Source organism: Euprymna scolopes, chromosome 41 (genome assembly GCF_053919585.1).
Source record: "Euprymna scolopes isolate OS-2025 chromosome 41, ASM5391958v1, whole genome shotgun sequence".
Classification (NCBI taxonomy): domain Eukaryota; kingdom Metazoa; phylum Mollusca; class Cephalopoda; order Sepiida; family Sepiolidae; genus Euprymna; species Euprymna scolopes.
In genome coordinates this window covers 48390109-48404490 of record NC_136522.1, presented here as the reverse complement: position 1 = coordinate 48404490, position 14382 = coordinate 48390109, and the positions used below count along the sequence as shown (strand labels likewise).

The 14382-nt window shown below is 30.9% G+C and overlaps 1 protein-coding gene across 3 annotated transcripts in view; it reads left to right on the top strand.

Annotated features, from left to right (window-relative positions):
* The window catches only part of LOC145266518 (sodium-dependent proline transporter-like), a 331699-nt gene extending 326084 nt beyond the window's left edge, over positions 1–5615 (top strand). For 2 of the 3 annotated variants that reach the window (XM_080122270.1, XM_080122268.1), the window contains 2 exons: positions 2892–3065; positions 5168–5615. In XM_080122270.1, the coding sequence (XP_079978396.1) occupies positions 2892–3065; positions 5168–5308 (315 nt within the window). In that variant the 3' untranslated portion in view covers positions 5309–5615. The remainder of the gene's footprint in view (positions 1–2891; positions 3066–5167) is intronic. The other variant, XM_080122269.1, reaches the window with a different exon arrangement.
* Positions 5616–14382: the final 8767 nt, after the last annotated feature.

Genomic DNA, 14382 nt, shown 5'->3' with positions numbered 1-14382 from the left:
GAAAAAAGCCTTTTGTAGACATACAAAAAAAGCGAACACACATACAAACATTTTCGCTTTTATATTTATAGATTTCTTCTTTATATATCGCTATGTAGTATGATTCAAGTGTGCATAGATTACATCTTTTAGACTTACTAGCTTTACCTACTGTTGACCATTTTAATTGATATTCAATTTTAATTTTACTTAGTTCTCTAACCCAATCCCCTGAAGCAGTCATGTTTCTTATTGTTTACATTTATTCCTAACATATCCTTATTGGTCCCCACCCCCCGACAAAAGGAGGGTGGACCTGTAAATTCACCCTCATCTGTTCGTCTGTTCGTATGTCTGCACTTTTCTCAGCAACTATGTCTTGGAATTTTTTGAAATTTTGCACAAACATTAAACATGATATGAGTAAAAAAGTAACACAATGGATTTTCTGGGAAAACTCTGGTTGCCCCCCCCCCGCCCTCTAGGGGTGCCTTTTGGGGTAAAATGGCTAAAATTGACACTTTTGTGCTTATTACAAGAAATTGATGTCTTGGATTTTTATAAAACTTTCTGAAAAGTTGTAACTAACTGATTTCTATATCATTTTGTTTATACTTTGCGATGACTCTTGGGCTCTTTTAGGGCTAATAAAAAACGCTCCATTTTTGGGACTATTTTACCATATTTGTCCAACATTTTCTGTGTATGTCTATTTAGTAGGTTTGCATGGTGCTGAACTCAAATTTAAATATGTTAAGGCCTTGGGGCCTTTTGGGGCTAAATGGAGGCAGGGGATGATGGATTTAATCATATCTTTCTTTGATTTAGTGATTTTCTTTCTTGGTGCAGAACTCAAATTTACGGCCTAAAACTGCACCGTTTGTTCATTTTCAGAATTTGACGTCCCCTGGGGACTTATGAGGCTAAAGCAGGGTGGGGGGAATGCTGAACTTAGTCATTTCTTTTATGCCTCGTTCTGACAGGGGACCATGCATGTTTCACTTGTTTTTATTATTTTCACCATTTCTGTTGGATTCCTTCTCAAGTCCTATGTTAAATGATGTTACATGGTTTCGACACTTGTCCTTAAATGTACATTCAGTTGTCCCTAGGTACACTCTTTTACTATTTCCCATCTTTACTTCACATTTGTAGACAATATCCGATATTAAGCAATTGCCTTCCAGTGAACATTCATCAGTTCGGTTTTTTCTCCATATTTTATACATTTGAGTCAGTTCCTCTATTATTCCTTATTTTATTAAGTTTTCTATTATTTGAGCATATTATTGTTTTACTAAAATTTGTTGCAGTTGAGAATGAAAGCTTAACTGTGTTTTTATTTATTATTTTACTTAATCTATTAACCGGGGGAAAGGGAATTTTTACCTATTATTTTGTAAAATTCTTTAGGGATACTGTTTTGTATATGTTCACTGAAAGGTGGATTAAACCAGATTTGCCTTTTACACCTATTTTTCTTATATATTTAATCTGACCATGATAACCTGGTTGACTTAATGCTTCATTATAGTAATCTTTATTTTTATCAAATATGTATTCGTTTTGTGATATCCTAGATATTCTTTTTAATATATTTTAATAATATAGATATTCTTTTTGATATATTTTGATAATGTTTAAACTTGTCCAAATACTTAAGAAACGATTGTAACACTGAAGAAATACATCTTATGATAAATTTGTTATAATATATCATTGTCTTGATTATTGTAAAATAATATATATATATATATATATATATATATATATATATATATATCTTTGAAGTTTTTAACCTTTAGAAATATTTTTTATCATTCGTTAGAAAACCATCTAGTCAGTAAGTCATTTAATTACCTGCAATCACTGCATCAACTCGCTCTCGAATTTACTATAATACCAATATTTTATTTTTCAAGGGATCATCAGTTGTTTACCATGAAAGCTGTTTCGGGGATTTAAAAACAAAACAGTATGTTACATCATGGCTCCCTAGCAGTGTTGATCAAACACCACCACCCTTAATCTTAGGAAGAAGACATGTTACAAACATTTGATCCAATTTCCTATTCTTAATTGCAATTACTAACCTTTTCATACTATAAAAATGAATTTCTTACCTGTGCGATTCATCAATTTCAACATTTAAAATGGAGACATTTTTTAATTTTTTAATTTTTTAATTTATCAGTCTTGTATTTATAAGATTAGGATTAATCCATTTAACTACTTATCACCCCCACTATAATTAGTAGTTAGTATATTTACATTCTTATTTATTTAAAATTAGATATATAAAGGTTAAAAATATTTTTTACATATATACATTTTTTTTTTTTTACATATATAAATTTATTATATGTAATTATAAATACATTTTATACATTGCTAATATAGCTTTGGATTTCCTTTATTAATATAGTCTGGTTTATCTTAAACGATTCAAAAGCATCAGGATAACGAACAAATGCTTTATTTAACTGTTTAAATATTTTATTTTTATCCCCACCTTGTTTTATCATCCTTATTACTAAGCTAGAAACTGGTGGTATATATATATATATATATATATATATATATATATATATATATATATATTAGTGTGGGGATGATCGGGAATCGAAAAAAACATAACTTTTAGTTGTATCAGAATTTGAGAAATTTGTGCCTATTTTCCAATGCCAAAAACGATTCTTTTTATTGTTTTTATTTCTTTGTTTTGTCTAAAACTTAACTTTCTATGGCTGGTATTAATGGTCATATAATATGCATAAATATATTCTAATGTATGAAGATTTCTATATTGATTATTATCCAATATATAATAATGATTTCCAAAGTTATCAAAAGTATTACTTGGGTACCATCCATTAGATTGGATTCAATGTGTTATATTTTTTTTTTTTCAGCTTTTAATGGTCTTCAATTGGATTCAATACACACCCTTAGAATATGGTGATTATGTCTACCCAGTTTGGGCCAATGCAATCGGCTGGGTTATGGCCTTGCTACCTTTAATGATGATTGTCATTATTGCACTCTATAGAATATGTTCAATGCATACGGAACTTCCGCTTAAAGAGGTAAGGCTGAAAATATCCTTTTTGCCATAGTTTGGATAAGTTTGTGGGAATTGGGTAACTGAAAGAGCAAATTCCCTGCAGAAGAAAAATCAGGGAATTCTTTTGTCTTAAAGGGAGGTAACTTTCTTTATAAAAATAATTAATTTAAAACAGTGTTTATTTATTGCTTTTTTTTTTTTTTGTTTTTGCTAATGCAATAAGCATGTAAATGGGTGTGTTTGTATATTAGCCACAAACTTGTATGCAAGGGTTTGGTTAGTTGTGTGTATATTCTGGTGATGTGTTAAGTAGTGTGTGCTATTTGTGTCATTTCCACTACGAAGAGGCCTAGGTAAGATTATTTTGTGTGCATATGTGTTCTCTCCAAAAGAATAATGATGTGTATGGGTTTTTATTGTATGAGCAAAGAGTTTGAAAATGAGTATTTCTTGTGCTATGATTAATTAAACTGCTGATTTGAACTGTTGTCCAATCAAGTCGATAGTCAAAACAACATTCGCTGCTGCTGCTGCTGCTTCTAACAGACTAACTCTGAAATGTACAACAAGCCTATGATGATAGTTGATCAGATGTACAATATTTTTAACCACTGTCATTAGATGTCGCTTGTACAAAATTTGAACATTTCTTTAAACTATTAGACAAAAATTTTTCCCCACAACATAAATTACACAAATTGTTTGATAGAAACAAAATTAAAATAAGCTACTTCAACACCCCGTCCATAGAGCATTATCTCAACAGAGCCGAAGATAAGAGAAAGTAGAAGCTGCTTATGCAAAAATTGCCTCAGAGATGAAACCAAGCAAGATGAAATCCTCATATATGAGGTGACTATCAGAAGTCAAAGCAGTAGCAGAGCAAAAATACACAGGGTGCTTTTAAGCAAAGGTTATACACACACAGAAGCACTTTTAAATAGGAACATCATCACCACCCTTGCCGTTTAACAGCATTAGCGACCATGGCTCTCCAATGCAGACAGCTACCCATAGTCCGAAATAATCTCATCCATTTGATCATCAAAGTGCATCTTGGTCGACCTTGTTTTTTTGATCCCAGCATTCAATGTTATGCATACGGCACAATCAAGTTGACACACCAGTTCTCGCCAAGTTAAGCAATGTTGAGCCTGGCCAGTACCAGATGGGTGACCATTTGGGAAAGGCTAGGCGCTGTATGTACCTTCTGGGAAGGTTGGGCGTGGGGCCAGCACCCTCACCCTGTAAAATAACTCAGTCGCTAAAAAAGCATCTACAAAGTTGTAGATGGCCTATGCCCCTCCAGGGTATGGATGGATTCAATGTTATACGCATTTTTGAAGGTAAATATGTCCTAAGAAAGCCATTCCTCTTTCCATGAAAGTTCACAAACATAAATTTCACATGACAGACAAGAGAAAATGCTATTTCATCATGTCTGACTGACACATGACAGACTAATTGAAAAATTTAAAGAAGCTGAAGAAAGCGGAAAATGTGGAGATCAAAAAGGTCTTCACAAAGTAAACTAAACAATTCATCAACTAGAACAAAAGAAAAAAAAATGAAGAAACACCAAGAAATCAATCTATAAAAAGTTTAACTAATTAAATAAGTTTTTTTTTTCTTTTAAAAAAAGTCGACCATATATAGTGTAAACTGAAGTTGCATCTTTTCCAAAAATGTAATTTAATAAACATAATTTTTAAAATATTTTCTTTTGAATCCTTTGGGAATTATTTTATGGCGTCAACATAAATCATCATATTACAAATTATGTTCATTTAAAAGATTGTTTTCCAATTAAAGTTTATGTAAAATTTAAGTTCACATATCACCAGAACTCATTACACTCTTCTATTTTACGTCCAAATTTTTTTTGGGGGGAGGGGCGATGGGAGGGGACGTTTCTTTGGACCCTTCTAGTAAAGTTTCTCATAATTACCACTTTAATATTAATACAAAATATTTTCAGTTTTTTACTGTCTATTCTTTTTTTTAATTTCCACTTGTATTTGTAAGATTATTTGTTTGAAGATTAGACCTGACATGTGCAACAAGCCCTGCAGCATTGTTTATATTTATAGCATCTTTAAACGATGTCTTTCTCTTTCATTGCAGCGTTTACAAGAGCTCCTTAAATGCACGTCAGCGTGGGGACCAAACAACAAAATCCAAAAAGAAGAAGAGGAGGAAAACCGGAATCGAACAATTGAAAACCCTAATTTTAATGTTGGCAACCCGCAGGAAACACGAATTTGAAAATCGCGTGGTGCACAAAAGAACCGCATTTTCTACGTTTTTTTTTTTTTTTCATACGTCTGCAAACAATCAGCAAAAAAAAAAAAAAAAACTTATACAGAACGTGACAATATCACAGCGTTTAAAACGATTCATATTGGCGTCGATAAGTTCCGATGTTGATATAATAATGATAATCATGGCTAAGGTGGTATTTTTTTTTTTTTTAGACAATTTTTAAAAAAATATTTTATTTGTATATTTGTTTATTTTTATTTCTTTTTTTAACTATCACAGATTTTCTTTTTAATGAAAGTTTTTTTTTAATGTTTTTTTTCCTCACTTTATCATTTTTAAAAATTATTTTCGCAAACTTAGTTTCATCTATCAATATATATATATATATATATATAAACTTTTTTTTACATATATAACTTCAGTGGAAGAGTTTGGGTCTGTTGAGATATGGTAGGAGTGCCATTGATTATACAAAGTTGCTTCAAGTATGGTATATATATATATATATATATATATATATATATATATATATATGAGGGGATCAAAGATGAATTCTAACATTTTTTCAATGGAGACTTATCATGCTAATAAAAAGCTCAACATATGCGATGGAGTGTAAATACAGGGGAAAAATACAAAAGTATATACTATATAGATTTAATAATCATTAATTCAATAAGGGAAATACATAAACAGGTGGCGGTATAGCTGCTCTTTATACCTAGGTATTTCGAAACCTAATGCTTCTCGTCATAAGTGCGCTAGGTAACATATAAGAAATCTGATGTCTAGCAATCGGGTATAGGGAAATCTTGGACAGAGGGTAAATAGTATAGAGATGAAGGCTGGAGAGCTATTGCAATCAAGGTGATATAAGCCAAACTCAGTTAATTACATATTGGGTATACGTAGCCTGGAATAGGATTAGTGGGTTTAGGGTTTTGCTATGATGCACTAAGGAATATGGATTCAATAGGTGCGGGATATGAGGAGATATATAATTAAAACCAAGAAAAAGCAGAAGTGAACAAAGATAATGGTAAATTTAAGGCATAGAAGGGTAGTTTGATTTAGTTGGAGGTCTTTAAAATAAAAAGGATAGATTACGCTATATATATATATATATATATATATATATATATATATATATATATAGTAAGTTATAAAAATATATATGGTAAATATGAGTATTTCTTGTGCTATGATTAATTAAACTGCTGATATATATTTTATATCTTACTACCTAGCTCTACCTATGTATTGAGCACTGTTGAAGTAAATACTTAAAGTATTTGCATAAAATAATACTTTCGTATATTAATGTATGTGTTTAAATGAAGTAGTCATAAATATGTAGGTAGGTAGGTAGTTAAGAAATACTTTTTAAAATGATATGAATTGGCTAGCCTAAATTTATCTGGAGGAAAAAGAACTAAATCCCGTATCAACAATAATTTTGTTCATGTGTTTTGAGGGAGCTGATGTTTGATAAACACTGCTGGGGAGCCATGATTTAATATACTGTTCTGTTTTTAAATCCCCAAAACAGTGTTTCATGGTAAACAACTGATGATCCCTTTAAGGACATTGGTACTATTGTTTGTTCATGTAAGTAAAACTATTCAGCGATACGAGGGATTAATTTAATAATTTTAAAGGTTTTAAGGAAACTTCCAAGACTATATATATAAATTTATTTTTACATGATACTATACAAAATACAAGTCATTAGCCAGTTGAGTGACTAGAAGACTACATCAAAATTTCATAAGTACATGTCATACTCAAAACCATAGAAAATTCAATTTGGTTTTGTACTGTACATGTAATAAATATCGCTCCTACACATATAGATTAAGCCCTATCCATTTATTTCTTCTTAACTATATGTGTGTGTGTGCATAGACTTATATTGATAAAAATATAGGTGTAGATTTATATAGATAGGTAAGAAAGGATAGACAGACTGTTTGTGATTACACTTACGTCAATAAATATAGGCAGACTTATGTAGATATTAGTTTGCTGGTTTTATAACATGTTGAGATTATTATTTTGTTATTGATACTCAAATGCAATGAAATACATTTATTCCCTCCTCCATCTGAAATAATAAACTGGCAAGATGTTGATGTGGACAGAATTAAATACCGACCGATTTGGTCAATATTTGTTTTATATATATACTAGCATGAGTGCCCGGCGTTGCCCGGGTATTTGGAGATGTATGTTGAGCAAAAAAAAAAAAAAAAAAAAGTGGTCAATTTTTTAAACTTTGACTCCTATTATGACCCCTTAGAATTTATTGTTTTTGGCTCAAATCAATTTATTAAGTTAGATCCATGTCCAAGGAACCTATATCTAAAATTTCAAGTGTGTAGACCCAAAATTGTCAGAGGAGTTTGGTAGAGTTCTCAAAGGTCAAATCGTTGAACTTTGACCCCTTAATCGCAAACTTTCTGGCCAAAAACTGATCCCGTCGATTTTTCCAAATCTCAGTACCCTATATATCAAATTTCGAGTCTGTAGACTAAAAATTGACAGTTATTGCGTAGGGAAATGTTTTTATATATTTATATATATATATATATATATATATATATATATATAGCAAAACTGGTAAATAGTGACAACCTGGAGAAGGTGCTCAATATTATTGCAGAGCAAATATATTTTTTTTCATTTTATTACCGTTTTATTTATTTAGTTACACATGTTTCCGCTAGCGAATCATATCAAAGATCCAGTAACTTCTGTCGAAGCCTGACGAAGTTACTGGATTGTTGATACGATTCGGTAACGGAAACATGTGTAACTAAAGAGATAAAACGGTAATAAAATAGAAAAATATATATAGAAATATATATATGTATATATATATATTCAAGCAAATATTATTAAATACGACAGAAATACTTTGTTTTATGATTCTTTTTTATATTTCTTCGATTTACCATATAATCGTTTTATAACAAAATCGAAATATATATATATATATATAACTGTAGAAATATATTTCCTTATAATATATACCAATCGTTATTTAAGAAGCTCAATGTAATTACAGAGCAATATAGTGAATAAATGACAAAAACTATATTCCAAAATTCATGATGTTGACCATCTTATTATTTATTCCTTAAATTCAGTTGGCATTTACAATTCTTGACAGCATCTGTTTAGTAATGCAAAATCAATCACTTAATTATTATATCAATCAGTATCAATAGATTCGCCAATGCATATAATAATTAAGTGATTGATTTTGTGCTACGGAACAAATATTGTAAAGAATTGTAAACGTCAACTGAATTAAAGGAATAAATAATAAGATGGTTAACATCATGGATTTTGGAATATACTTTTTTGTCATTTATTAACTATATATATATATATATATATATATATATATGTGTGTGTGTGTGGGTGGGTGTAGGGAAAGAGACTGAGAGTGAGTTTTGAAAAATATGTATGGCAATTAAGCTACACAGAATTTTCCATATTTCATCCTCATAAGGATTCATCACGAGGATGAAATGCAGAAAATTCTCTGTAGCTTAATTGCTATATATTTTCTTTAGAACCTATTACCTAGCTCCACTCACGTATTGAGCACTGTTGATGTAAATACTCAAAATAGATGCATATTTTTTATATATATATATATATATATATATATATATATATATATATATATATAATGTGTGTGTGTATATATATGTGTGTGTGTGTACTTTCTATTTGTTTTTACATAAGCATTAATATGTTGCTACACATTCATGAGCATGTTTCAGTCAGCTAGTTAATAGCAACTAGAGACCGATTCAGGACAGTTGTGGTTGGCGATTGCGCAACTCTTGCTTCATAATTACTCATACTGCTACCCTTACAAGTGGTATCCATTGTCTCTTGAGATTGAACGGAGGCATCGATCGAAGGTTAGGGTTAGGATTAGAGTTTTAAGCTTTGTAATCGCTCATTCTTTTGAAACCAAGAAGTATTTTTCTTGCTTTTGTACCGTGTTGATTACAATCTGAGATATATATATAATCTCGCAAGGTAGATTCATAATACATAGCTAACCAGCCAAAGTGGCACATAAGGGTTAGGGGTTAAGTTTCCAGGCTCGGTACCTACAGATTCTTTTCTAAATTAAAGTGTTTTTCTTGTTTTTGTAAGGGATTTTTATCCTCGACCTCCCCCAAATAAACTGAGATTAAATCATTCCTGTAATGATCTGGACCCTGTTGATTGGGGTGTAATGTAGGTTCTGTGCAGTTCTAGGAGGCCTACCCTCCCAGGCTTTTACCTTCTCTCTTTGAGAAGGGGTTAGTTTATTACTAATCACCTGAGGCATCCTTGCCGAAGAATCCCGACGGGGCTGCTCAGGCAAGTACCCCTCCTTGGGGGTGCTGACTTCTCAATCCTACTTTCCGACCTTGGCATCAGAGTTCTTGCAATGAGAGAGAACTAATTTTCATTTGTATTGTGCTGATCGCAATATAAAATGTAGATTGCAAAAAAAAGTGTAAATATCATAGCGATATTCGTGATATGTAAACAACAAACCAAAGTGGCACTGATTTAAATGTCTCCAAGTAGCACGATTTTTGGCTTAATATGTAGAAAGAGGATACCAAAAAAACAATTTACAATTATAAAAATTTTCATTTAGCTTAAGCATGCAGCCCTAATCATTTTTTGCCAAATACCTTTTTGGACTGACTCTACGCTAGATACTCTCACCAAAATACCGCGTTCACTCTATGGCCCAATCCTACTTAAGAGATCCCCAAATAGTTTCCATGAAGTTTTATTCACAAAAATAAATGTATATGAGTGATGATGAGGAGGGGACAAATTAAAGAGACCCCCCCCAAAAAAAAAATGCAAATGTGTACGATTACTGAGGCCTTTTGTTAAGTGTCGACCCACTCGTTTTCTGGGTGATCCGAAAACAAACAGGTCAGTCTCTCCAATTGGGGAACTTTTTACCTCGGCACCAAAAGCAACAGAATCTGTGCCATTTCTGGAATGACCTTTTACCCTGCTGATTGTAGTATGTTACTGGTCCTGTCCTGTTCTAAGACATCCACCCTCCCAAGCTTTACCTTCTCTCTTTGAGAAAGGGGTTAGTTTATTGCTAATCGCCTGACGCGCTTCTACTGAGGAATGCTGACAGGGCTGCCCATGCAATTTTAGCGTGCCAGAGTGCTCCTCCTCTGGGATGCTGCTTATTCAATCTCACTTTCCAACCCTAGTGTCACATCTTCCTGCCGTGGGAGGGAGATAGATACCCAGTCTCTAAATGGGAGCGGGAGTTAAGTGTGATTTCAAAATTAAAATGATCAGGTTGGAATAAGGGAATAGAAAGTAGCAATGGTGTGACCAGTGTAGTTAGTTATTAGTAAATTTAGAAGGTGCTTGTTAAAAAAGAATAGACGAATAGATTTTTTCAAATATGGGGTTTTAAGCAACAACAACAGTACTTACTTAATTTTCCTGGCGAAAATAGTAATATATCTAAGAATTACGAAAATTCATTGAGTAGAAGAACTGTTATTGTGTTTTTAGTAAAAAAAAAAAAAAGTCTATCACTATGGACTAAAACAAAACGCCAGGCATTAAAGTGGCGAAAAGGGAGATAAGTATGTTCCCTGTATTGGCAATCTTTAAGGAAATGCAATTTTCTCCCATTTTATGTAAAAATCATTTTTTACTATAAATAATTTTCTACTGGATGAATCTTCGTAATTTTTGGATGTATTACTATTTTCGACATGACAATTAAATAAATTTGCTTTAAACCACATATTTAAAAAAAAAAAAAATCGATCTGTCGACTCTATCTTACCAAACACCATTTAGAATGAAATAATCGTATTATTGTGGTGGATACTTCCATAATGTTTTCAAAAAATGGATTTTATTAAATATCCAATGTTTTCAACTTTGTGTTAAAATGTGCATGATATTTCTAATGCAAAAATGAAATTAAAATTTAAAAAATAATTTATTTACTTTGTAGATTGTAAATATTCAAATCATTAGATCTTAATTTTTATTTCAAATTTTAATCGTATTCTTAATTTTTTTTCTTCTTTTTTCTTTTTTTTTCTTTTTTTTCTTTTTTATTTGTGTGTATTACTTATGTGGAAATTTTATGTAGAACTGTTTTGCAGTGCGTACATGGAAACATATTTCTTTCAAAGTATGGGGAAATTATTATTATTTTTTTTTAATGCCAGATTTTTCCTGGGGAAAATATTATGTTTTAATTTCTAGAAAGTTTTGCTAATTAGTTTCATTTCATACAGAATTAAATATTTTTTTATATAATTAAATAATTAAATTTCTTTTTTAATTCAATATATTAAGTGCCTCTTACTCAGAAAATGTATTTATTTTATGAAAGAAATATTTTTTAATAACCTGTGTTTTCTATCTTCATTTCTAGTGACGGGAAAAAATTATATATATATATATATATATATATATATATATATATATATTCCAAACAAATCACCTCTTATCAAGGCCTAAAGGTCACACGAGGATAAGAGTTATAAACACAATTATCATATGATGTATATGTGTAATAGTTCATGACTCATGTATCTAAAATAATTATATGCAATTTTTACATATTTTTATTTTATTTATTATATATATATATATATATATATATATATATATATACCGCATGTCCAAAAAGTCATTGAAGGGTTTTTGAACTTAAATAGATTCTTTACTTTTGATGATACCTTTTCTGTAATTTTTTACACCATCTGACTAAGACACTGGGAAAAACTTTTTTTTTAAAATGCAAAATTCAAACGATTTTTATTTATAAAAATAATGTCTTTTAAATGTTGCCCATTTTCAGCTTCGCATATTTGTGCTCTTTCGAAAACATTACTCATGATAGATTGCAGGATCTCTAGATTGCGATTTAACTCCCATATTTCGTTCCTGATGTTTTTTTTTTAATTCTTGCAGGGTTTGGGGTTTGTTAACATAGACTCTTTCTTTAAGATATCTCGACAGAAAAAAATTGGGGCTAGTCAAGTCTATGGAACGTGGTGGCCATTTGACATTACCATAACGAGAGATCATGTTATCGCCAAGCATTGCCTGATTTTGGTAAAACAATTTCACAACTTGCATACGTTGTTCAATGCTATACTTATCTGTAATTAATTTCCAAAATATTATCTGTAAAATATCTGAAATAGAGAAAAAAATCATCGTTAATGGTAAAATGATAAAAATGTTCAACCTTTCAGTAACTTTTTGGACATCCTGTGTATTATATATACATACATATATATATATATATATATATATATATATATATATTATTTTTAAAATATATTTTCTTATAATATAATTAAAAAAAAAATATATATATATATATATATATATATATATATATAGTTTCACGTTATAATTTGCTTATGCATAAACATTTATATGATTTTATGTATATCTAAGATTAATTCAAGTTAGTCGGATTTTCAAAGTCAGACCTAAATAGCAAATCATTTGACATATAGCTATTAATTTTGTCTTAGTTTATTTATTTTGTTATTTTTCTCTATTATAATAATGGCACGAATATAATTAATCTTAATTAACCCCCAACACAACTGGAAACAACCGTTTATGTTTAAATTAGAAAAAAAAATATTTGTTACCGAACATTATGGTAAGAAAAAAAAATTAATGCTTATTTTAAACAGATTTTATTTGTTGTTGTTCTACAGTATTCATCCTAGCCAGATTGAACTGACTTCCTACGTAAATTCACAGGTGGTCCTCAGTCGTCTGTAATGGTTGGTGCATTTTCGGTCAGGAAGCCAGAATCTTCAGACAGCCTGATCACCAGATGCCTTGACAGGTATTACCACTCTGAGTGGACGTAGGAGCAATGGTAACTTAGTGGCAAATTCCACATTCCCCACAACCCCCAAATAGAAGCCTCACCGCTGGATGGTTTTTAAAATCGTAGATAGGACCAACAGATTTCATTGGTTATTAGGCAGCTGGAGTATAAAGATAAAATTTTGTGGAAACTACTGAAAGAAAGGAACCTTTCAACCATGTTTCATCATGGCTGATGAAATAAGAACAAGCTACTCGTGTGGATTAAATAATGGGTTCTGTTTGCAATTTCAATATAGATTTAAGAGTTCAAAGAGATACCCCTGAAGAACGGTAATCATACTTACTTTTTCATTTGCAAAGTTCGTCATCAATAAACTTTACAACATTTATTTACCATGGTACATGGTGAATGTGCTAGTATTGCTGTGTTTCCTGTGTTCTTGCTCTTCCATCTTGCATGGTAGTGAAACATGGCCCCAAACATTTCTGATTGGCAATGACATCAGTGTAATTATCGTACCATGATCTAATCGATGTGTGGCTACAAACTGAAGGAAAATATCCTTTCAAGCCTGCTTTTTCAGAAACTTATTATTTGTGGGATTGTTAATGCCTAACACACTCTGCATCTTGGGTGGTTGGGCATTGTGGAACCTCTTTCATCAACTCCATAACGCATCTGAAGCATGGTTGGCCAAAGAAGACCTGAAATGACTCGACTGCATCTAACCCTTTCAATTGAACTGCATGGAGAGTACAAATGAGACGTTGAGGCGTTGCTTACCCCAAAGTCCAGGGCATTTTAATTACAGAAACCTGATAATGATAATGTAGGTTTAAGCTTACATTTCTGCTTAGTTCAGTAAGGAAAAATGTATCCACTTTTATATATATATTTTATACCAAAATATCATAAAAACATATATATATTTTGTTTAAATAATCCAAATGAATTATATTTTGGCCAAAAACATAATGGGTAAAAATAACAAATAAGTTAGGCTAGTCCGAATCAAATAAACAGATTGCTATTTGAGTCTAACTTTGAAAATACCGACTAACTTTAATTTATATGTTAGATATATGATATTATATACATGTGTAATAGTTTGTACATTGGTTGTACATAAAAATATAGCTGATAAAATGGGGTTTAATTTAGTCAATTGTCTTCTAGGAAGATTCCTTTT